The sequence below is a fragment of the Pituophis catenifer genome, unplaced genomic scaffold (genome assembly GCF_029215685.1).
Source record: "Pituophis catenifer annectens isolate HBS135680 unplaced genomic scaffold, rPitCat1.0.hap2 SCAF_4, whole genome shotgun sequence".
NCBI classification, from domain to species: domain Eukaryota; kingdom Metazoa; phylum Chordata; class Lepidosauria; order Squamata; family Colubridae; genus Pituophis; species Pituophis catenifer.
The window spans coordinates 115,819,189-115,846,097 of NW_027256884.1; the positions used below are offsets into that span (position 1 = coordinate 115,819,189).

Below are 26,909 nucleotides of genomic sequence, written 5' to 3' on the forward strand. Positions count from 1 at the left end.
ATGATAACAGTGTTCTAATATCTGAGGGGCTGCCACAAAGAAGAGGGAGTCAAACTATTCTTCAAAGCACCTGAGGGTAGAACAAGAAGCAATGGGTGGAAACTAATTAAGTAACTTAGAACTAAGGAGAAATTTCCTGACAGTTAAAACAATTAAGCAGTGGAACAACTTGCCTCCAGAAGTTGTGAATGCTCCAACATTGGAAGTTTTTAAGAAGATGTTGGATAACCATTTGTCTGAAGTGGTGTAGGGTTTCCTGCCTGGACAGGGGGTTGGACTAGAAGACCTCCAAGGTCCCTTCCAACTCTGTTATTCTATTTCTATTTCTAAATAAACAGCGGTTTTTGACCTACAGTGTCTAATAGGACTTTCAATTTCAGTTAGCATAAAGTGAAATGCACTCACCACTCTACACGGGAATAATCTGCATTCTGACATCATTTGGGGAAGGGAAAGGGAAAAAAAATTCCAGTTTACTGTTATTGAAGTATTGCACATTTTTAAACTTGGCACCCATTTTGTGCTAAGAAACTGTTCAAATGTTTAGGCTCTGATTTTAGATTATTTATTGATTTAAAAGATTTAATGAGTGGTTGCAGTGGTTAGAGTGCAGTATTGCAGGCTACTTCTGCTGCCTGCCGGCTGCTTGCAATTTGGCAGTTCAAATCTCACCAGGCTCAAGGTTGACTCAGCCTTCCATCCTTGTCGTTTGAAGCCATTATTAGCTGTGGTGGCGCAGTGGTTAGAGTGAAGTACTGCAGGCTACCTGCTGCTTGCCGGCTGCCTGCAATTTGACTGTTGAAATCTCGCCAGGCTTATGCACGTTGTTATTCTTGGATACTTCATCCCATCCATCAAATTGATTCCTTCATGATGCACAATACAGTAGGGATCACTTGGTGTCCTATGTCCTATCTCTATTCCTCTGTAGATACATAAGTGGAATAAACCCAGGACTCAGATTGTTGGGGGAAATATGCAAATGCAATATGCAAATATGATTACATAGTAAGCCGCCCAGAGAGTGCTATGGGGCAGTATATAAGCCTAAATGCTATTGCTGTTGTTAAACTGGAATAACAAACCCTTCTCCCTTTGGGTCTCTCCATTCTAATTACTCATACTGTAGTGTATCCATATAGATATGGATGTTCATAATGTAGATTGTAAATATTAAGGCCTTTATTATTTTTACCTGGTAATTATTTATGTCTCTTTCTCCTTGTTTTGCACTAACAACTGTTGCAGTGTCTGCATAGTCACATGATCAAAATTCAGGAACTTGACAATTGGCATGATTGGCGATCGTTGCAGGGTTCTGTGGTCATATGATCACCATTTGTGACCTTCCCAGCTGGTTTCTGACAAGCAAAATCAGTGGGGAAAGCCAGATTCACTCACTGTTCTGGCCCAGCTACAGACCTCAAAGAACGCAGCACACACAAAGTCCATACAAACCTTAGTTTACTAATTAAGGACTACTAATGAGTTTTCTTAGTAGTTATTTGAACATAAGTACAGTTTAAATCAGTCTTTTCTGAACAAGGTCTGTTAATTTAACTTCATTAACAGCTGACAAGAATCCAAAGAATAATAACTCAATTCTGAAGCATAGTATTTCAGATAACCGTAATCTTACTGTGGTTGGCAGAATGCCCAGAAGCAATTTGCAGGAAAACTGACAAGAAAGGAGCAAGAGCCGATCAGACATTTCTGGAATCAAGACACAAAGGAATATGAACGAAGTTGTTTCCTGCAAATTGCCTCAGTCGTCGTCCTTCCTTAAATAGGCTAGGGGAGTGGCCAATTAGCCCCAAGCCTTACTCTCAAGGAGACCTCCTCCTGAGGAGCCACTCCTGCCTTTTGGCAGCTCTGTACACTCTTGCATCAAGAAGAGGCTCCTCCTCTTCTTCCTCTTCACTTATGGGAGCTTCTGGAGGTTCTGAAGGCCCTGGCTGAATCCCCGCCTCTGGCACCACATCTTCTCCAGCCTCCTCATTGTCTGACTCGAGTGTCAGCTGCACAGGCTGCTGGCGCAGCACCGCACCAGTCTCCTTGCTGTTGGAATCAGCTACTAGCTGCACAAGCCGCTGACGGGCCACAACACTTACCCACCATGTGATTCACTTAACCACAGTATTCACTTAACAATTGTGCAAAAAGGATCATAAATAGGGTGTGACTCACTTAGCAACTGCCTTGTTTAGCAATGGAAATTCTTGTCCCAATTGTCGTTGTATGTTGAGGACTATGCTTATAGATTAAGAGAAAATAGGTACCAACGAAACAGGAAGTTACTCTCAGTAATTTTCCAACAATTACCAATATATAAATTGTTAGGAAAATACTGTAGCTGATTTACCTATATTAGAAATGTCAGAAAGAGCCGCGAAAAATGACTTGTTTCCTTAAAATAACGTGTTAAAAGTTTTCAGAAATGTTAAACGCAGAACAATTGAAGAAGTTTAATTGTTTTCAGGCTAATGTTAGTAAATAAAAATAGCAAATGTGTTGAATCATAAATGTAAACTGGTGCTTCATGAATTCTAAGCAAACGGTGCAGGATGAAAAAGTTATGTAAGGTATAAAAAAACTGTGCAGCTGCAACCCACAGATGGTAACAAACCACAGTGTTAATATCAAAACCACAAGCCAAGGCAAGTGAACTACAATATGGCTTACATGACTAACTTGGTGGGATCATTTGGACAGCATATTTATGTATTTATTTATTATTAATTCAATTTGTATGCCGCCCCTTTCCGAAGACTCAAGGTGGCTCACAATGCATTTAAAATCATTATAAAAAACATTTAAAAATTAAAAACATTAAAAACATTAAAACTCATTTACACCATTCATGGCCGGATCTCGCTGGATCGCAAGAGTGAGATCAATGGCCCCAGGCCTGCTGGAAAAGCCAGGTCTTCACCGCTTTTCGGAAGGCCAATAGGGTGGGGATGGTCTGGACCTCAGGAGGTAACTGATCCCAGAGAGCTGGGGCAGCCACAGAGAAGGCCCTCCCCTGCGGGCCCACCAGCCGGCATTGTTTAGCTGACGGGACCCGGAGGAGACCAACTCTGTGGGATCTTACCGGTCATTGGGAGTTATGCGGTAGAAGGCGGTCTCGAAGATACCCTGGCCCTGAGCCATGTAGGGCTATAAAGGTAATAACCAACACCTTGAATTGTGATCGGAGACCAGTAGGGAGCCAGTGCAGCTCGCGGAGAATTGGTGTAATGTGGGTGTACCTAGGTGCACCCACGACAGCTCGCGCGGCTGCGTTCTGGACCAACTGTAGTCTCCGAACACTTTTCAAGGGTAGCCCCATGTAGAGCGTGTTGCAATAATCTAACCGTGAGGTGACAAGGGCATGAGTTGACTGTGAGGAGAGCCTCCCGATCCAATTAGGGTCGCAATTGGTGCACCAGGCGAACCTGTGCAAAGGTTCCCCTATCCATAGCTGTCAAATTTTGCTCTAATCTTAGCTATGAGTCTAGGAGGACACCCAAATTGCGAACCCGTTCTGAGGGGGACAATTTCTCCCCCCCCCCTCAGAACCAAGGATGGACAATCAACATAGTCTTTAGGAGGCAATATCCACAGCCTCCAGGCACCGGTCTTAATGTCAGTGTCTTAATGCTTATAGTGGATGAATTTAGCTACCATCTCATCTTACAATGAATAAGATTTTGAATTCTTGTATTAAATATTGAATATGTACAGTTAAATATTGTATTAGTCTACCCCATAAGTCTATTGATATTTGCTAGAGAATGTTTTAAAACAAAAATTAAAACAAGATACAAAGATTCCTATACCAAAATTCTGTTAGGATAGAATCAATAATGCTGTCCACACAGAATTGAGGCCATGTGCATTGCTTAAAAAAAGCATTGTGTGTTATCAGCAGGCAGCCAATAAGCCCTGTGGTGCTGAACATAATGAAATGCAGCTAGATAGGTATTTCTTCTGACATTATCCAAGTATTGGTTACCGTTCTCCAAGGATTGCCTTAGCTCTTAGCATCTTGCAATTATTGCATTGCTAATCCCACTGGCAGCAGGCATATGTTGATACACTTATCACCATCAGAATGCATTGTTCACCACTCCCTTAATTGGACTGCCGTCTTCTAGGAAGGAAGGATAAATACTCTATTCCTCTTCGATGGTCCTTCTTAAAGAGCTACTGACTGATGCTGAAGCGTTGTTTAAGAACATCTCTGCTTAAGAGGCCAACTCTCTAGTGACTGCTATTGGGGCTCTGCCTTCAGTTTCTAAACCTTGGATTATCTCTTCAAGTCTTCATACAGCAAATAACTAAACACCATCCATTCTGAGATGAAAGGTATGCTCTATTGTCCTAGCATTTCTGCTGAGATGTATCTCCCATGTAAAACAGGAATGACTCTTTAGGCTTTAAATTTTATCTGGATGGGCAGGTCTATAGGATGATGGTGTGAGGTGCATGGCTTATGTTCAGACGTCGTTCAGCACCTCTGGTTTAAAGATAGTCAAGAAAAGCTAAGCAAAGCCATAGAGAGGAGCTGCCAGTCCAAGCAGACAATATTAGGTTAGTTGAAGAAATGGTTCAATAGATTAATAGCTTTGTAGTTTGATTTCAAAAAACCAACTTACTTGGCTCAATCTTGAAAGCGAGAGTGAAACATCGCTAAGAGCGTAAAATTTTTTAGGGATTAATTGGAAAAAATGGGGCGGTATGACCAAATAGGGTGTTAATTACAGGTAATTAATGTGTGCATTTTTAAAACGTAGATTGTAAGAAAGTTATCCTGGAAGACTGAGTAGCAGCAGGATCAAATTATATCCCCTCATCCCTTTCCTGATGTTTCTTTATATCAGTGGATGTTATGAATCTCTGTGAGGTCTTGTTTGTGTGCTTTGGATTGTCAATGTTCACCTAAGCAAGTTGACATGCTTGATAACATATGCCTTTATTTTTGTACAATACAACCAACAGAGATTATTTTATTCTTTTAGGGAAGGTATCTTTTAGAAACGTCTGGCATAAAGCAAAATAACCACCTCTAGAAACCAAATAAGGAATTCTGCTCCTGCATTTCTTTGTTTTGTTAAAATAATGCCAAATCCTACCATGGAAGTCTCAGCAATGAAAAACCCTGTAGCACAATGGACTTTATGCGTTTGTGCCTTCTCTGAGTTCCATGTTGTGATCTGATTTATAGTAGATGATACAATATTTATTGTAAACATCAGGTTGGTGCTAAAGAAAATTTAATAGTTTTTTCTGTTCTAGGAGTGAAATCTTGGTGCAGCTGAAATCAGTGGCAAGTTGCTTGAGACACCATTATTATTTCTTGGCATAAATTGTTTGGGAAATAACAAAATTAACACTACAATCCTATGCATGTCTACCCAGAAGTAAGTCCTTCTTGTGGGTCCAATTTATTGGTTGTATACATAAATATATAGAATGATGCATCCAGATGAAGTTGGTAAGTTGGCAAGAAACAAATACTACAAGAAATGATTTCCATTTAATTCCTGGAGAGTTTTAAACAAATTGCTGATAATACTGCCTATAAAATAGGAAAAATAACATTTCTGTATTCCATGAACTGAATTTTTGGCTTTTTAATATAATTTCTCATGTTTGTTTATCATAGTTTACTGAACTTGCAATACTGGAATTTTGTTAAAAGAAAGAAAGAGAAAACCTTGTACTATGATAATGGACAGAATATGTTCCAGAACATGGAATATACAGTCCACAGGCAAAGATTCAGATTTCCCTTTTGCCCATGTTAGATGAGCCAACTAAAGATAAGGGTTTGAATAATATACTATCTAAGCATTGTTTTCCTTTAGCTTTAATAATATAGTCGTCTAAGTCTGATTATGTTCTACATTGTTCCCTTTCTTATGCTCCTCTGATTTAGAGAGGTGTCTTTCTGGGCCCCTTCCTAATATTATCTGTATATTCTGGACTTTAAAATGTTTTAACCCTTTTGCTTAGGCAATATCTTCTGTTAAAGTCATCTTCTTTATTCTACAAAGAACTATTGATACAGGTGGCAAATATAGATTCTTTTTTTTTTAAAAAAAAAGATAAACTCTTGGGAGGTCTTGCAACTGTTGTACAATTTCATTCAACTCACATGGGTTTTTAGGATTGTTATGTAAACGCTTGCTAAAGTTTAGACAGGAACGCCAAAATATGAGATTTAGTGATTTCCTAAGAGTTTGGCTATTTTATTCATTTTTTAATTGGTTAAAATTACATTCATTTTCACATAATATTTATGTCCATTTGGAAGGGAGCACACGTACAGCACTGCCTGTTGTTTATATATGGTTTGCGAACGTTCAGTGCTAATGCTTTATTTATTCATTTATTAGATTTTTATCCTGCCTCTATTATTTTTATAAATAACTCAAGGCAACAAACATACATAATGCTCTTTCCTCCTCATATTTTGCCCTACAACAACAATCCTGTGAAGTGAGAAAAAATGATTGGCACAAAACCACCCAGCCAACTTTCATGTCTAAGGTGGAACTAGAACTCACAGTCTCCTGGTTTATAGCCTGATACTTAAACTGGCTTTCCACATAAAGTTGTTGTGATCAATATAAAGAAAAAAGTTGGGAATTATTGTCTTAGGAGATCCCCATGTGTCCCCCACCCCCCACTCTGTATGCTGCTACAGTGAAAAAGTTGCTGATCTTTGGTCTGTTAAAGATTTATTAATTTACAAAGTTCATTTCCCAAAATTATAATGTTAATTTCCGGATCTGAGCATTGTTCAAAAACATTGTAATTTTTGTATCTGAAATCCCCAGGATTTTTGTTTAGTTGGGTACTACCACTCTCCTACACGTTTTGATATAACTTTAATTGGCAGCTCCATTTGAAAGAGTTTACAAATAAGCATTTCTGTTCATTTAGAACTGAACTCTAATGCACTTATAATTGTAGAATAAATGGGACTTTTCAGCAAAGTTCCTTATTTACAAAATAAATGTTTTTGAATAAGTCTATTAAATTGTAATGGAAAGTCCATTAGTATGACTTATGTTGTTTATTCCAAGAAAACAGTGGCATTATGTCATAATGCTCAGAAGCCATGATTGGATTAATGCAGTTGCTGAGAGCGATTCTTAAACATGGATTTGCTACATTTTTCGTAGTGTTGGTCCTGCTTGCAGGGTCCACTTCTTATGCACTGTAGTTGCCTGTTCACACAGCAAAGTCATCAAGGCATCATGTCATAAGGATTTATATTACAGCCAACTATATGCAGAACCTGACACTGATTGTGGCTGAATGGCTCAAGGACACCTAGATCAGGGGTCTCCAACCTTGGCAACTTTAAACCTGGTGGGCTGGCTGGGGAATTCTGGGAGTTGAAGTCCTCCAGGCTTAAAGTTGCCAAGGTTGGGGACCCCTGACCTAGCTGGTTTCTGTGCCTAATGAAGGACTACAGGTAGTTCTCTACTAATGACAAGTTGCTTAACAACCCTTGGAAATTGCAACAGGCTTGAAAAGTTACTTACGATCCCTCTTAAAGTAATGACTGCCACACAACCTCTGCAGTTACGTAATCATATTTCAAGTGCTTGTCAGCCAGCTTGATTTACAACTGGTTGCAGCATTGCTCAGTCAAAAGATCATGTTTTGTGATTTTTTTTGCCATTTCCTAGGAAAAAAACCCCCAACAACTAGCAAAAAGGGCCATTGGATAAGCCATATTTGGATTTACAACCACATGATTCACTTAACAAACTGTGATGACTTGATTAGCAATCATTGTAAAAATGGTCATAAAATTGAGTCTGGTCACATGATGACTGGATTTATGACCTCAATGACTTACAAACAAAATTCCAGGCTCAGTTGTGGTAATAGGTCAAGGATTATCTGTACAACAAGGGTCTCCCCAGTTGAAGTCCAGCATGTCAACCACTACACTAGAATGGTTTTCTTGCGCTCTGTCGGTAGCTTCAGTCCAAAACATGTCCTCCTCCTCAAGGATTGCTATTTTATCTGCGGGATAAAGTATGTGAAACTCCTGACATCATACTTAATTTTACATTCTGTATCTAAACTTCCATTCTTCAAGATTCTGATCTTAAATTTTGTTGCCCAAGTCACTTTCCTATCTTTGATTTCTCAGATCTGTTGCCACTTGGATTCCTGCTATTCTGCTTCTTCTGTTCACTCTTAAAAAATAAACTTAAATTTATTCTGTCCCCTAATAATACCAGTGTATTCAAAGTCATTATCACCTGGAATTGATAATCATTAAAAATTATTATGGTTGGTCCCACAGTCAGCCAGATGTTTAGATTGGATTTGGTATTTTTATCAGGCTATCGAGTCTTTCCCAAGGACCTGGGATAGGCAAATATGTTTGATGCACTTAGAGATATTGTTACAGGATGTAAGCTGTTCCCAGCAAAGCTGCCTTTTGCAATTGACCAATCGTCATTTTGTCAGTGCTGATGGTGTACAAGTGATGCTCCAGCTGTTTTGGGATTGCAGTTAAAATATTACCATTAGTACTGCTTTTGCTTTCGGTTGCCACAGTCATTTTATTTCTTTTGCCAGGCTTTGTACTTGTGGGGGTGATGATGATGGAGGTGGTGGTGATTTATCACTTTAAAGTGGCCGCTAGTCATTATCATCACTTTATTACCAAACTCCTAAATGCATTTGCACTGATTTCTTTTTGGCAGTGTGTTTCCTAAAAGACAAATGAAATAGGAAGGGCTGTTTGCATTTGTGAATGTGGTAAGATTCTTTGATAAACTCTAGCACTGCATTTTCCCTCCTGCCAAATTTAGAACCCACAATCAATATCAGGACTTGAATAATTGTAAGCTAAGTATCTCCTCAGATAAATATGCAGTGAAAAGAATTGGTTGGTTTTCCTTTCCACCATTGCAAATATTTTTTTAATATTTTTTTTTTTAAAAAAGAAAATGAGCAACAAAGTTTTTGGTAGGTTGTAAATAAAGATCACATTTTGCCTCTATTTTCCCCAAATAAACATTCATATATTTGGGGGAAGGAAGTGGCATTTACTCAGAAACAAAGACTATGGTAAGGAAGGGTTATGTCTACGGAGAAAAATCTCATTGTCTGAATTTTTTAACCATTAATATTCTGGATTACAAATTTATGCCGCTGTAATATGATTTATATGGGATAAAATAAAAATAAAATAAAATAAAAGACACCACACATCATTGTATGACCCAGACTTCAATTACTTCTATACGATATGTTGATGGCTACTAGCTTAAATGGATTTTGAAAACAACTAGACAAATACAGGAGACCAAGTCTAGGGATTAACTGTGGACAATTTTTTTTTTTTTAATTTTGATTTATATGCCGTCCTTCTCCGGAGACTCAGGGCGGCTTACAATGCGTTAAGCAATTTTGCTTTGTGAATTTTCTGGTTCCTGTACAAAAAAGAAGACTGTAGCAGACGGAATTTTGGCTTGATCTGGCTGAGATCTTCCTATTTTATAGAATGACCTTCTCCAATCTGGTGCCTTTCAAATATATTCTGCCAGCTAGAGAGGTAAAAAAAAAAAAATGGCACTCACACATTTTGTAAAGTGAAATTCAGCATAACTGGAATGCACTATAACAGAACTGACCAAAGTACAGTAACTGTAAACCTAGAATTCAATTTGGATACACCTTGCCTTGTTTTTTATACTGTTGATGCTGCTGCTCATAAAGTTTTAGAGTGTTCTGTCCCCGTCCCAAACGCACACACACCAACAGACGTCCAAGAGTTAAAAACCAAACCAGCCGACAAAATCCTTTTCCTTATGATAACAGAACTTGGCAGCAACCTAGTGGCGGCCTGCCAAGAGTTTATTACTCACGAAGGGAAGAGATAACTTCTCTCCGCTTCTGGTACATCAAAGTAAAATGTTCAATAATTACAAAGTCACTTAAATCCAAGTATAATTCAGCAAAGTCTATAGTAAAAGTCCGGCAATGCAGAATGGCGTGGAAGCTTTCAGCTTCGTTGGTCACAAGGCTTGACTGGCCACCACGCTCCCTTTTATACCCTGTGGGGTGTGGTCCAGTGACTCAGCCTAATCTCGGGCACGCCTTTTCTTCTGATGCGCGCGCTTATCCCTGCGACGCTGGCGTGGATCCAGCCAAGACTCATTACTCTCATCACTGTCCACCTGTGGCTGCGTGGATGTGCTTGGCCCTGGCCCTATCTCTTGCCCTTCGGCGGACACCAAAGGCATTGCCAAAGAGGAGGGTCTTGGAGAGGGAGGCCTTGCCAACTCCTCTCCTTCACTCTCGGAGTCCTCTCCTGCCGATGACACAGGCTCAGGTAACGGAGCCACAACATAGAGCACTGGACATAGCTGAATAGACTATTGGGGTTAGGTGTGTCTGCTTGCGTACAGGTAGTCCTTGTTTAGAGACTACAATTGGCACTGGCAACTCCATTGATAAGCACTGGGGTTTCTACACAACATATCATTTCCCATTTGGTGATTACGTGGATCACCATCGTTGTTATATTAGACTACAGTTTGCAAATTTTTTACTTTCATATTCTCCATGAACTCTGCTTATAACTTTCAATGTTCGCTAAATGAGGCAGTCAGTAAGCAAAGACTACCTGTATTAAAATGCATGCACCATTTCTAGGAAGCAAATTACATAGCAATTATAAACATTTGCACAGTGTCACGCACTCCCAGATAATGCTAAATTGGGAAGCTTTTAGAAAAAAAATGCAGAATATTTAAAACAGATTAAAATGGAACTGTATAGGACAGTGTTTCCCAAACTTGGCTATTTTAAGATGCATGGACTTCAATTCCCAGAATTCCCCAACCAGTATGCCTGGTTGAGGAATTCTGGGAGTTGAAGTCCATACATCTTCAAAGGGTCAAGTTTGGGAAACACTGGTATAGGAGAATGTTCACTTGAATCTGCGCTAGGACCACAATTTATTAAATGTTGTAACATGCTCAGGAGCTACGCGCAGGCATGAGAGAATCATGCTGTACCGCATATGCGAAAAACTAGATAAAGGTTGCAACAACTCATAGATAACTGCAACAATTCACTAGCAGCTAGGATTGTAGATCTTCCCAAATTTGGGCATTGCTTCCATGTATTACTTGTACTTACGTATGCATTACATGAGACATGCTGTAATATATTATTGGCTTAAGCTAACAAACCCCTCCTGCCTTTGTTTGTGTACAATAAAAGAGGCTCCCGGAGTCAGATCTGGGTCGTCTCATCCCGAGAAAACTCGTGTCCGAGTCTTTCCTCAATATTGACCTCATGGGCGGCCCGCGGAAAACTCACAATTAAAGCCTCTTTAAATAAGAAGCGCTAGTATACTTAGCCCTTTGTGACCACTACATAGCAATCCCTTTATAATTTAACAAAGTATAGGTATGTAATTGCAAATGGGAATCACATTTTGAAAATTTATTGCCCAGAATTTATTTATACACCTCATGTCTTTCAACATGTTTTAGAAACACATTCATTGTAAGAGAATCTCAGCTACTAATTTTGCTACTAAAAGAACATGCAGTTTATATTTCCAACAGATCTATGACATATCAGTCTTTCTCCAGTATGATTATAGACATATTGTGTGTTTTGAATTTTAGATCAAAAGGTTAATATATTTTATATCTGCAACTGTATAGAAGAAAGTGGGAAGCTTAAAAAAAAAGAGCCTGCAGATAGCCTATTTTATCACTGACATTTCAAACAGAGATAAATGGTTTCATTTGATACTACCTTGTATATTTTGCTATGTGGTGTCTGCTGGTTCACCAAGAGTGAAAAATAAAGAAAAATAAGCTCAGTGAAAATCTTTAAACAGATTCAGTGCAGAGCCAACTCTGCTTGGATGGGGAAAAAAATGAGTATTCTGTTGAAGCCCACACATCTTCATGTTGCCAAGTTTGAGAAACACTGGTATATACAGTACAATCTCCTGAATCACACATGCCTCAGATAGTTGCTAGAGAGTGATGGTATCAGAAGACAGTCCATATTTATGAGCTTCCTGAATGCTTCTAACCAGCCCAATGGGCTGAGCTGGGTTGGGCTGTGGGGTCCTGTTGCTTTGGGAGCTCACGGGCTGGGCTGGGTGCTTGCCCTCTGCTGCCTAGGGCTCTGGACAACCATCGCTGCCATCCGGGGGTCCTCCACGTGGCTTGAGAGGGATGGCTAGGCTCCTATGGAAGACAAGGATTTGGGGCTCTCCCTGGTCTCACCTTCCTCTGCTATAGACAATGGGTCCTCCCCAGTCCCGCCAGGGCTACCACAGGTGTCCCTGACATAGCTGGCCACGCCCACCCCTGCCACACCCACCCTGCCCATGCTCGCCATGCCCGCCTTCATCCCCCCCCCACAAACCTGATGCGGCCCTCAATGAAATCGAGTTTGACACCCCTGCTCTAAACTGTTCTCTCTCTCTCTTTGACATAGAATCTCCATAGACAGCTGGGATTACCGTATTTTCCCAAAAATAAGACCCTGTCTTATATTTTTTTGAACCGTGAAATAAGTGCTTGGCCTTATTATCATCCGTTCAAAAGCCCGATTGGGCTTATTATCAGGGGATGTCTTATTTGGGGGGAAACAGGGTAGATGGGATTGACTTTCCTTGTATTCTTAATTGATCAAATGTATCAATGTAGTATTATTAGTGTTAGTATTATTAATAGTAACTAATATTAATTAGTAATAATACTAATAATTAGTATTATCCTAGTATTCATGTCAGTTTTATTTCAGTCAAATGCTGATTACTCTCCTATTTTTGAAAAAGTTGTAATAAAGACCCATCAAATTAGAGTTATTTTCTCCAGCAAGACATACATTGTAACAAAACTGAATAAGCATGCCAGTTGCTCTATTTCCACATGGTTGCAATGTTTCCATGAAAACCCTTCCATGACTCTTCTCCCGGTTTTTGCATTCCATGTGAGTCATGTGCTTCGTTTGTTAAAATTTCACAAATTTGTCTGCTTCAGACAAATTCTCTTCATTTTCTTTGTAAGTCTGGATAGGAAGTAAATTTTCTTTTATGTGGGGACACAGGTGATTTAGACTGCCTTTTTGGCAGGAAGATGTCTGCAATTCTAACTTTCCAAGTTTTATTTCAAAGCAAGGTAATTCAGTTTTGGTCACCACACTATAAAAAAGATGTTGAGACTCTAGAAAAGGTGCAGAGGAGAGCAACCAGGATGATTAGGGGACTGGAGACTAAAACATATGAAGAACAGTTGCAGGAACTGGGCATGGCTAGTCTAGTGAAGAGAAGGACCAGGGGAGACATGATAGCAGGGTTCCAGTATTTGAGGTGCTGCCACAGAGAGGAGTGGATCAAGCTATTTTCTAAAGCACCTGAAGGCCAGACAAGGAATAACGGATGGAAACTGAACAAGGTGAGATTTAACCTGGAAATAAGGAGAAATTTTCTGACAGTGAGAACAATCAACCAATGGAACAGAAGTTGCCTTCGGAAGTTGTGGGAGCTTCATCACTGGAGGCTTTCAAGAAGAGATTGGACTGCCATTTGTCAGAAATGCTTGGGTGGGGGGTTGGACTAGATGACCTACAAGGTCCCTTCCAACTCTGTTAATTTGTTAAAATTTGACTCTAAAAAAATTCTTCAGATTTTTTTTTTTATTTGAAAAGATTGTCTTGCAAGTATACTTCACAGTGCATCTATTATAATATTTAAAAGTTCTGGGAAAGGGTAGTGAGCAAAGTAAATTGAAATTGAAGCTACTGCAGATAACATAAGCAAATCTTCATCAGCTGTAATTAACATTACTGTAATGATTACTAGGCAGTTTTTAAAATATAAAGTTTAAGCCAACCTTTATGAACCTTAATTTATGAGCAAAATGTCCCGATCTGACAGCCTTTTAAAAACTAAACAATTCAGAAAGATTTTTCAATTTTCATCTAAATCTCTGGTGCTAATCTGAGGTGATATTGGAGCTTCTAATATACCATTAGAGTTATATTTTTACAGTTCCAAGAAAATGCAGAGTTTTGAAAGTCACCAATTAGATATGGATCAGGTTTTGAAACAATTATCCTGTTGACCCTAAATACATTCTTTATATGTCTGGAAAAAATAATTTTCAAAGAAAAACGGTGTAATTGCAATCAGGTGAAGAGATAATTACAATGACATTGATTTAAGTGGAAATTAAATGCAAATGAGTACATAGGATGAATCAGTAGCAAAAATTACTTTCAGCAGTTTTCATTCTCTCTTCTTTAAGGTATTATTTTAGTTCTACTGCATGTAAAAAATATTCAAATGCAGGCAAATTCCTATAGGCGCTGATCTATTACTTAGATATTACCTTAGATCGGGGTGTCTAACTTGATTTCTTCGAGGGTCAGATCAGCATTGTAATTCTCTGGGGGGCGGTGAGGGGGAGATGGGGCGGATGCCTCCTGCAGCATTTTGCTGGCCAAAACGCAGTGTGGGGCCATGTGCAGCCCCCGTGGCTCATTTTCGGCCTGAACAGCCTCCTACAGCACTTTGCCAGCCAAAATGGGGCATGGTGGGGGGCATGTCCCATTTTGGCTGCCAGAGGCAGTGCGGGCCAGTCCTTTGCTATTGCCAGGCCGGCCCGCGGGCCAGATTTAAGCAGCCCTGGGTCGGATCCAGCCAACGGGCCTTCAGTTTGACACCGTCTTAGATGGATGCGTTTATTAGAACTTAAACAGACAGAATTCATTTTGGTTCCCTTGTTGCAAAATTGCTCTCGCTCTCAACAATTAAAATCTGATCAAGCTAGGCATTTAAATACGCATTTTGAGAAAACTTTGAGAAAAAAGGTAGGTAAAAATTTAAACACATAAATTGCATAAATACACAGCTTGAAAATAGACTAGTGTAAAAAGTATATGATACCAAGCCTGAAAACAGTGTGAAGATAATATGGACTAGAAATAAATCCAGTCGTTTTTAATTCAATACATAAACTTTTAAATCTTTTAATGCTGTTTGCACCCTTTTCTAAGCTTTGTGTGGTCCTTGGTGCTCTCTGAACTTGATCGGTTTCTATGTAGACATTTCATTATCCAACTAATTAATATCATCCTACCAGCAGACAAAGGCCAAACCATGGTGATCATGAACAGATCACAATATATACAAAAAGCCAAAGAATTACTGGAAGACTAGGGCCTGGTGGCTCAGCAGACTGATAGCATTGTGATTAATACCAGCTGTCTGCAATTACTGTAAGCGAATCTCACCAGGCTCAAGGTTGACTCAGCCTTCCATCCTTTCTAAGGTAGGTAAATTGAGGACCCAGTTTGTGGGGGCAATAAACTGACTTTGTATAAATATACAAAAGTATGAAGGCTATTGCTTAATGCATTGTAAGTTGCCCTGAGTCTCTGGAGAAGGGCGGCATATAAATCAAATAAAAAGAAAAGATAAAGGCTAGCACTAATGATGTTACTTGGTTGGGTATTGAAACATCTGCAAGAAATCAGCCAAGCTCAGAGACCGCCAACGATCCCACAGTTCAACCCTGAGCTACAAATACTCTTTTCCAAGCTTCTTCATCAATACTATTTGGAGGCCAACTTATAGTATAATGGGGAATATATGCCAAAAATTCATTAAAAGATAAAACTGGATAGTTTTACTGGATAAGATAGAAAACTGAGCATGGGGAAGACGAAAATTAAATTGGATTTAATTTTTAATATAACATTAAACAGGGTTAAACATAACTAATTCAATATTACTTTGACTAATACCACTCCCATGTATATAAACAATTATATTTCCTAACACATTAAACATTACAATATAGTAAAATATTTGGAGCGTTCTGCAGTCCACATTCAAGCGAACAGTGCAAGGATTACAGGATATGCATCTTTTTTCAAATATTAATTTTATTTGGTAGTCTATAGAGAAGTTGCGAGAGACCTAGCTGAAGATCTAGCTTAACATTGCATAGAGCCTGAAGTAAGATTCCACATTATAGTCTTCAAAATGTTGTGGAATTTTGAGGTGAGTTGAGGGGAAGATTGAAGAAGCTGGCTAACCTTGAGTCACTGATGGGAAGGAAGCAGCTGAAAAGAAATCAATGTATACCCAGTAGTTTGTGTGTGTGTGGGATTTAGTGTGACCAGATTCCTGTCTATAGGCGAGTAGCAATAAGCATACCACTTTGTTCAGCTCCTTGTGTCTCTCTCCTTGTTCCTTACACCTGACAAATGTATCCTTAAAAAAGGAAGGTGGCCAAAGCATTAATCCTCTCTTTCTTTTTAGTAGAGCTGCTGAGAACAGGCATGGCTTTCGCCAACAGACCGTAGTTAGAGAGAAAGGAAGGAGATCTGCCATTCGAGGCCCGGCATATATGTTTAATGATCATTCAACCAGCCTTTCTATTGAGGAAGAGCGTTTTCTGGAAGCAGCAGAATATGGCAATATCCCTGTAGTCCGTAAAATGCTGGAGGAATGCACATCGCTCAACGTGAACTGTGTGGATTACATGGGCCAGAATGCATTACAACTGGCTGTGGCAAATGAACACCTGGAAATCACGGAGCTGTTACTTAAGAAGGAAAACTTGTCACGGGTCGGAGATGCGCTACTCTTGGCCATTAGCAAAGGCTACATCCGAATCGTTGAAGCCATTCTGAATCATCCCGCATTTGCAGAAGGGAAGAGGCTGGCCACAAGCCCCAGTCAATCGGAGTTGCAACATGATGACTTTTACGCCTACGATGAGGACGGAACTCGCTTCTCCCATGACGTGACCCCCATTATCCTCGCCGCCCACTGCCATGAGTATGAAATTGTGCATATCCTGCTGAGGAAAGGAGCTCGGATTGAGAGGCCTCATGATTATTTCTGCAAATGCAGCGAATGCAACAAGAAGCAAAAGAATGACTCCTTCAGCCATTCTAGATCCAGGATCAATGCTTACAAAGGTCTGGCGAGTCCAGCTTATCTGTCTTTGTCCAGTGAGGACCCCGTTATGACTGCCTTAGAACTCAGCAATGAGTTGGCTGTGCTTGCTAACATCGAAAAAGAATTCAAGGTAAGATGTTAATCAATGGATAGGCATGAATTGTCATTACATAACCTCTTTTGGATCAGAGTAAATATCTTAAACTCCTTTCCATTACCATAAAAAACACATAAACCATAAAAAAGAGTTTAGCTCTAGCGGCAATAGCACTTAGATTTATATACCGCTTTACAGTACTTTACAGCCCTATCTAAGCAGTTTTATTATCCCCAACAATCTGGATCTTCATTTTACCCACCTGGGGAGGATGGAAGGCTGAGTCAACCATGAAGCAGCCTGCAGTATTGCACTCTAACCACTGCACCACCATGGCTCATTTTAAGAAAGTCTTAAAGTAGACTTCTTTTTTTTTTTTAAAAAAAATGATTTATATGCCGCCCTTCTCCGGAGACTCAGGGCGGCTTACAGTGCGTTAAGCAATAGCCTTCATACTTTTGTATATTTTATACAAAGTCAGCTTATTGCCCCCACAAACTGGGTCCTCAATTTACCTACCTTAGAAAGGATGGAAGGCTGAGGCCACCTTGAGCCTGGCAAGATTCGATCTTACTTTAATTGCAGACAGCTGGTGTTAAATTACAGTGCTTCTGTCTGTCGAGCTAAACCAGGCTCCTTTGAAGGTTTGACTCCCATATTTTGCATTCCAAGTTAGATGTCAAAAGAAATTCAGTCACATATATCAAGTCAGTTTGCAGAGTTAAAACTAATATAGGTACTAATTATTAATTATTAATATTTTCCTGGGGACATGATGGCTCAGCAGTTAAAGACACTAAACTTTTCAGCTAGAAAGCTGGCAACCCAGGTTTAAGATCCAAGTGCCGCGTGATGGGGCGAGCTCCCATTACTTGCTCCAGCTCCTGCCCACTTAAAACCATGCAAATGCAAGTAGATAAATAGGAACCATTTTCATGGGAAGGTAACAGGGTTCCATTGCCTTGGCATATAGTCGTTCTGGTCTTATGACTATGGAAATCATTTCAGACAACATTGGGTCTCTTGATTAAGAAACAGAGATGAGCAATGCCCCTAAAGTCAGACATGACTGGGCAGGGGAAATCTTTACCTTTTAAATATTTTTCCAAATTTGGAAGAGAATTTTTCTATCCAAAATAACAAAATGCATTAGACTACAGTAGGGTAAAATGTGCTAATGATCGTTATGTCTACATTTTAGATAACTTTCTAAAACTGCATCATATTTTTAAATAATTCATATTTAAACTTTGCAGGCCACCCTGATACTAGAGTTAAATAAACTTATAATTAATTAAGTAATGGATAATAGCAATAGCACTTAGACTTATATACCACTTTACAGTGCTTTATAGCCCTTTCTAAGCAGTTTACAGAGTCAGCATCTTGTCCCCAACAATCTGGCTCCTCATTTTACTGACCTCAAAAGTATGGAAGCTGAGTCAACCTTAAGCCTGGCGAGATTTTAACTGCCAAATTGCAGGCAGCCGGCAGGCAGCAGAAGTAGCCTGCAGTACTTCACTCTAACCACTGCACCACCACAGCTAATAATGGCTTCAAATGACAAAAAAGTACAGTTGATCTTTTTTTTTAGTCATGCAAGTAATAAGACACTGGTATTATTACAGTTGTCTCTGTGGCTAGTAATAATTTTTAAATTTTACGTTAAATGAGTGAAAGAAATCAGAGGTCTCTGAATTCCGTTTATTGATTTTATCATAGAATTTGAACTTCCTCTTCTTCTAATTCTTAGAGAAACTTGCAGGCAAGGGAGGGTTTTTGGAATGGCGAATTTTTTTTAGTCTATTTAGGACAATCTCTCATTATTGCTATCCCATAAATTAAAATGTATTGAATTAAAACCCATCTGCCTTTTGCATTAAACAGTTGAACCATAATTTAAGGAAAAACAACTGTACTTTATTCACAAAACAGAAGATCAAAAGAAAAGCATGTTTATTTTATTTATTTATTTATTTATTTATTATTTTAATTTGATTTATATGCCGCCCTTCTCCGGAGACTCAGGGCAGCTTACAATGCGTTAAGCAATAGCCTTCATAATTTTGTATATTTATACAAAGTCAGCTTATTGCCCCCACAAACTGGGTCCTCAATTTACCTACCTTAGAAAGGATGGAAGGCTGAGTCAACCTTGAACCTGGTGAGATTCGAACTTAGAGTAATTGCAGACAGCTGGTGTTAATCACAATGCTATCAGTCTGCTGAGCCACCAGGCCCGTTTAAAGTAGCTTGCAGTGTTTTTTTTTCCCTGCAAACTAAAACTTGAAAATGGCACTGCAATAAAATCTGGGTCTGTTGATCAGAGTGACCTTTTCTACTCTCTGGGCAGGAGAGAGAAAGCCAGAAGTGCAAAACCATATTGCTATGTTGGGTTTCCTATTATATATCACTCATAATTTATTTTCTTAACAGGTTTGTAATTGGTCATAAATTCCAGGGTTTCTGTTCCTTGATCGTTCATTACCTGATCATTCAGTTATGCATTAGTTGTATTATTATTTTTAATTAGATTCCATCTCCCTTACACAAGTAGTAGCATCACCAAATTTTTTGTAAGATTTGCAAAAGCCTTCCGTTCCTTCCTCTTTGTTTTCAGAAAATCAGTAGAGTTGGTCAGTGGTGGGATTCAAATTTTTTTACTACCACTTCTGTGGGGGTGGCATGGCTTGGTGGGCATGGCAGGGGAAGGAAACTGTAAAATCTCCATTCCCACCCCACTCCAGGGGAAGGTTACTGCAAAATCCCCATTTCCTCCCAATAGCTGGGACTTAGGAGGCAGAGAGTAGTTTGGGGCGCGGCCAGTCAGAGGTAGTATTTACCGGTTCTCCGAACTACTCAAAATTTCCGCTACCGGTTCTCCAGAACTGGTCAGAACCTGCTGAATACCACCTCTGGAGTTGGTTATGTCATCAGGGTTGCTGTGACTATCCCTGTGGATGATGAATTGCCTTATTATAATTAGACAATTGATTCCTGGTTTTTATCGTTAATGATTTTATTTTTAACATTTTGATTACTCATCTCTCTGATTTGATTCATAGACACGAGGAGTTATGCAGCACTTAGTAGAACAGATCAACCTATAAGTCCTGCAAATATTTATCTACTTTTTTTTTTTTAATTTGATTTATATGCCGCCCTTCTCCGGAGACTCAGGGCGGCTTACAATGCATTAAGCAATAGCCTTCATACTTTTGTATATTTATACAAAGTCAGCTTATTGCCCCCACAATCTGGGTCCTCATTTAACCTACCTTAGAAAGGATGGAAGGCTGAGTCAACCTTGAGCCTTGGAGAGATTCGAACCAGCAGTAAATTGCAGGCAGCTGTGTTAATAACAGGGTGCGTAGACCACTGTACCATCAAGGCTCTACTTATTAAACACATCCACCTAATCCTTTTTTGATGTAGTCAGAATTGCTCAATTTCTCTTTTAATGACCCATAATCCCTTGCGGAGTGGAGTCTGAGCAACTGAATGGAGCTGAGTGATTACTGGCCGGATGCCCTTCCTGTCGCCAATGTGGAGTTATATTCAGCAGATATATTCTCATCGTGCCCATAGAGAGAAATATCTGCCTCTACCTAGGATTAAACTCACAGCCTCCTGATTGTGGTGCGAGAGCTCCACCTCTAGGCCACCGCACCACTCAGGAATCTAAATTACTAATGGTCAAGGTAAATTGGCAGTAGATAAGAGTCAAAGGAATTCAGGGTGGGTTGGACTTATATTTCTTGTGGGTATGAAGGGACTTGGGACTGATGACATGTCCACTGATGAAACATGTCATCAGTCTCGAGTCCCTTCACTCATCCCAGTCATCTACAAAGGCTGACCTATGGTTCCTAAGAATTGCATTGCTATTTAACATTGCATGCCAAACACTCCACTCCATTATCTCACAGTTATCTCTAATTTCTTGGAAGTTAATGTTCCATTATTCACTGGTATAACATTCCCTAATCTACACCCATTGGGGAGCAGAAAATTCCACAGCTAGGCCCAAAGTAGAACACATTCTGTAGTAGAGCCTTCCTACTTCCAATGACCTACTAAGAGAGTTCTTCCGTACTCGTGTGTTACTGGGAATGGGAGAGACTGTTTATTTACTCATCAACTTCTTTTCCTTCAAAGAACGATTACAAAAAATTATCAATGCAGTGCAAGGACTTTGTGGTTGGACTTCTTGATTTGTGCAGAAACACAGAAGAAGTGGAAGCTATCCTCAACGGAGATGTTGAACTGAACCACGGGGAGCATGGACGTCCAAGCTTGAGCCGCTTAAAACGGGCTATAAAATATGAAGTCAAAAAAGTGAGTTCTGAGATTAACTGAGGGGTTTTCAGTTAAGCTCCTCACAATTATTCAATACTGTTAGCATGGAACACGGGCGCGCGATCCTGTTGTGAACTGGTAGTAAAGGTAAGTAGATCCCACCCCTGCTGCATACCATCTTTTTCAGAGTATAAGACACACTTCCCCGCCCCCAAAAGAAGGTGAAAATGTTGGTGCGTCTTATACACCGAATACAGCCATTTTTGGCCTCCCGAAGCCCTGCCCAGCTCGTCCCATTTTTGTGAAAAACAGGCCCATTTTTTGCAAAAACAGGGTGCGCAGAGGGTTTGGGAGGCCTGCTGAGTGCTAATGGGGGCCGAGGAGGGCAAAAACACCCCTGTTTTTGCGAAAAAATGGGCTCATTTTTGTGAAAAACGGGGCGTGCAGAGGGTTTGGGAGGCCTGCAGACTGCTCCTGGCAGCCAGGGAGGGCAAAAACCTTTTTTTTTTCTTACCTCTTCGAAATTTTGGTGCGTCTTATATTCCGAAAAATATGGTAGTTCAACCCTGAGTTATGGATATTCTCTTCTGGTGGGACTGTCAGTTATACTCAGCCTCACAGCTATCAAGATCAGCTGCTAAAATTCAGGATAAATGTACCCAGATGGTACATATATTGTTGTAATGTATATATTAGTGTTTTAAATCTCCAGTATGTTTAACAATATCTATTAACACCTATAAATTCCAAAACAAGCAAATTAAATCTCTCTTAAATTTTTTTTAAAAATCTCCCTGCAGCCTCATAATGATTGAACAATTGAGGTCCAACTTCATGTAAGCAGAGAAAAGAGAATTAAAGCTCTTTACTAGCTATAGTTATACTAGCTCAGGGGTCAGCAACCTGTGGCTCTGGAGCCGCATGTGGCTCTTTCACCCCTCTGCTGTGGCTCCGTCACTCAAAATATGCATCACAGCCGCCAATGCGCGACACCCACTGGCATATGATTTATTGAACTTTTCAACCCCTGGTAGGCCAACCATAGATAATCCAAGAAAATAAAAGTTTCAGAAGAAAACAGAACATTTAATTCAACTACATTTGCTAGTTTTGTGGCCACTCAAAAAATTAGTCAGGCACAGGAAGGGTTTTGTGGCTCCCGGTGTTTTCTTTTCTGTGGGAAACAGGTCCAAATGGCTGTTTGAGCATTTAAGGTTGCAGACCCCTGTACTAGTTATAGAGATGGTGTTCAAATATGGCTATTAAAATATCCAAAAATGCATTTTTCATTTTCAATACCAATTGCTTTTATACTTTTTTCAATGAGAAGTTGTAATATCATAAAAGGGAATGGTTCCTGCCATCAGACTCATGTTGCAAAAATCCCAAAGATATTATTAAAGTTAAATCTGAGCAGGATACAGTAAAATATACCATTGACTTGACTCAGTCTAAGCACATTTTATGCTCTTATTTGTAGTAGTAGTCGCCTGGGGACATTTGTTGGTAGGAAAATCTTTTTAAAAGCAATATTGCTGAAAATTAAATTCAGGGTTTCTTCTGATTAAGTAATCAAAATTCTCTACTTTAGAAAGACATAAGGCACATAGAGAGACTTCCCCCCACTTTAAGTTTCATGTTTCCTTTGCGACTATGGTGTGAAGATTATTTAGATATTTTTCTGTTTTAATATTGGTTTAGCATCCTACTTTTGAGGTGAGTGGCAGACTATGGCTAACGCTTCTTTGTGTTTCCTTTTTTTTCTCTGGCAGTTTGTTGCACATCCAAACTGCCAGCAGCAACTTCTCTCAATCTGGTACGAGAATCTGTCGGGTTTACGACAACAGACCATGGCGGTGAAGTTTTTAGTGGTTCTTGCTGTAGCTGTTGGATTGCCATTCCTTTCAATGGCTTATTGGATTGCTCCGTGTAGTAAGGTATGAGTTGGTGCTCAGATAGGCCTGACTTTTTAATAACTCTGGGGCTTGGTTTGCATGTGGGAAAGAATAGATGATGTAATGGGATGTGTGAATGGCCTTGGGGATGAAGGCAAGAGATTCTGCCTAGGAAACTACCAGAGAAGAGAAGCAGGAGTCCTTAGTGCAGTGATGGCTAACCTTTCCTGGACCGAATGCCCAAAGTGCGTCCAAACCCCCCAAATGCAATGTGAGTGTGCCCCCCGTGCATATGCCCCACCCCTGCACCACCCCGCATGCACGCCACCCTGTGCATTTGTGTGCACCCCCCCACGTCCTGCCCCCCGTGCATGCACAGGCTCTCCCCATGCCTTGCCCCCTGCACATGTGCAGCAGAGACCCAAAGATCAACTGGCTGGCGGGAGGCACGTGCGCATGCATGGCAGAATGGGGTGACGGCTTGCATGCCCACAGAGAGGGCACTGTGTGCCACCTCTGGCACGCATGCCATAGGTTTGCGATCATGGCCCTAGTGTCTCAACAGCCAGAGAAAGAATCTTAGCAAGGATTTGTCTTAATGGATTAGACAATTAAAAGTAGCAACGAGAAGTTTGTATTTTAAGACTTGTAAGGTTCTATTAATATAGTCTTACAATAAAGTAGAACTAGCTCATCTAGTTAATTTTCCTGTCTGATTTACCTTAGACTGTTGACCGATATAAACACAGAGGTAGTTTTTTGAACCGGTATCAGTTGCAATAAAATGAATCACTTACACACCAAAACTGGCAGACTGTAAGTTCTAGCAAAATGATTTCAAGGAAAAACAAACAAACAAGAAAGTCCAGGTTCCTTTTTTGGAAAAACACCTTTGAGTTTGCATTCTTCCATTGTGATCAGAAGATTGCAGCAATCCACTTCCAAAATTAAAATGTTTCAAATCTTAAACATTTTACTCAAGCCTACTTTAAACCATGAGCTGGTCATACTTCAGCACATTAAATACATGTCAGCAAAAGGACTTAACTTATAGGCACTCATTTTGATTGGAAGTAAGTAAGTGTTGAAGGACAATCTCTTTTAGATTGCTTAATATCAAACAGATATGTCATTTATATAATGACTGCAGGCAAATTTGCTCCTGCAGTGTATCACAGTTGTGCTTAAACTAAAGCTACAGAAGAGCAGGTGGTCAATATGATTAAATTTTGATTGGTCTTTATGATAAAATGCAGATTATTAGGCGCAAGGTTTCAGCCCAAGATTTTCTCTGTGCAATCCCTGTGCTTTGCTACTAGACTGCTTCCATGTGTAGGTTCCAAATGAATAAAAATGAATGACATTTCCTATGCTGATAAAGCTTGTCAGGATAGAGGGAGAAGAAAGAGTTATTTGTCAAACTACTAATGATTATCAAATGAGTGAACAGATGTAGACTATAAAAAAACAAGCTTTGGCATAAAAACTGGTCCCTGCAGTTTTCTTGGCAAGATCTCAGAAGTGGTCTGGACTCTGGAGGAATGTTCCAGGCTCCTGGTTTCCAGCCTGGTGCCTTAACAATTACCACACTTTCTGTCTGTCTCTCTCTCTGCCTGTGGCTGTGTGTTTCTTATTTAAAAACAAAACCCTTATTTTAATATAAATATTGTGGTTGCTGAAGTATAGCGTCTTATCTGGACAGAATCATTCACAGCTTTATTTAGATGATTGAATAATATTTAAACCTGGAATACATTTCTGCCATCAATTATCCCTTCTATGAATTATCAATTATCCCTTCTATTCCTCTCTTATGTATTGATCAGAAGACATATACGCTTAATCCAATCTTTCATGTATTTGAACTGCTTGAAGGAATAGGTTTTCAGCATTTTCCTAATTAATAAAGTCCCAGCAGAATTTAAAACATATAAAGAAAGTGTTGTCGGTTGTGTCTGTCTTTGACCATGGGATTTCAGCTCAGTCATGGACGGGATTATCACAACTGAATTTCCCATTGTAATAGAATAGAATTCTTTTTGGCCTAGTGTGATTGGACACACAAGGAATTTGTCTTTGATACAGATGCTCTCAGCGTACATAAAGAAAAATAAAATACATTCATCAAGAATCATAAGATACAACACTTAGTGATAGTCATAGGTTACTAATAAGCAATCAAATCGTACTTGGAAACAAATAAAACAATATAAACTGTAAAGATACAACCAACATGGTTATAGTCATAAGTGGGAAGAGATAGGTACCAGGAAGGATGAGAAGAATAATAGTAATACAGTCTTAGTAAATAATGTGACAGTGTTGTGGGAATTAGTTGTGGGATTTGAGAATGGAGATTTACTACAGTGGGTCAAAAATATGTGTCCATGGGTCAGTTTCCTTTCTAAATTTGCCTCATAAAACATGCATATTCAGAATTTTTCCTTTATGAAGCACTAAGGGGTATTTCTGGGTTTTTGCAGTGTGAGTTACACTGGGAAAATCTTGTAGAATGGAAAGAGTTAATTTCTAACTAACTGCATATACCAATGTGAGGTTCGCTCTCCCTGATTTCATGTTGTCATCTGTTTATGCAAAGTAGTTTTATTTCCTTGACCCCCCACCCATGAAGGATATATAGGGGCAACATATTCACTGTCTACTTCAGGAATGTGATGATCACATATATCTCTGAAAAAAACATGACACAGAAAATGTAATTAAGCTGCCAACAAGCCTCTCTTGGTTGTTTTAAATCATGATGCATCTGGGTGTGTTAGATTATAATTCCCATAATAATCCCAGTTAAACAATTTCTCTCCACCCAACCCAAAATATCAAAAAAAAAAATATTATATAGTGATATTTACTACAGGTGATGCAAATTAATCCTTCTCTAGTTATTCTGCCATTACCTTGTTTTACTTTGATAATTTTTTCCATATTGATGTTTCATTCCCCTGCTTTACTTTTTCTTTCAGATTTATACAGATTTAAATACAGATACACAATCAATTTCAAAAGAATACAGCCAAGCTTTTTATAAAGTGCATTTTAATCATCAAAGTCTTTAACTGTCCTTTTGGAAGCTTTAACAAAAACTTTGTCTAGGTCATTAATAAGAGTGATTAGGAACGGTGGTGGCCATCTGGCAACGGAAGACAGCTGCTTATTTTTCAGAAGAAAGGCAAAACCTATTTTAGGCAGCCCTCTGAGCAAACATAAAACTTACAAAATGCAGTGAGTCTTGCTTTGGAATAAATGCACAGTGTTGCGTGACTTGTGACTTAGCATTATACATTAGTTCCACACACTGCTTACATCCATCCATGAAGGGATATACATGAGCAACATGTTCACTGTGTACTTACAAAATGTGATGATGACCTACATCTCTGAAAGAATGTGTATCAATGTCCGAGACCGCACGCCATTCAGCGCCCTTAAATAGGCAAGCTACGCCTCTCCCCTACGCATGCCTCAACCTGGTGCTTGTCATGCGCTCTGGCCCAGCTGATTGTCGGCCGTAAATTGGACTCCCCGGTCAGATATTATCCTTCTTGATACCCCGTGTAGCCAGTAGATCAGGATCAGGAACAATTTGACCAGCTTGCGAGCTGAGGGTAAGCCTGGACAGGTGATG

At 39.6% G+C, this 26,909-nt stretch overlaps 1 protein-coding gene across 1 annotated transcript in view; it reads left to right on the top strand.

Moving 5' to 3' along the window:
* Positions 1-26,909, top strand: part of TRPC6 (transient receptor potential cation channel subfamily C member 6) — a 72,209-nt gene that overhangs the window by 24,047 nt on the left and 21,253 nt on the right. The window contains exons 2-4 of the mRNA XM_070943986.1: positions 16,331-17,105; positions 21,231-21,410; positions 23,144-23,308. Of these exons, the coding sequence (XP_070800087.1) occupies positions 16,331-17,105; positions 21,231-21,410; positions 23,144-23,308 (1,120 nt within the window). The remainder of the gene's footprint in view (positions 1-16,330; positions 17,106-21,230; positions 21,411-23,143; positions 23,309-26,909) is intronic.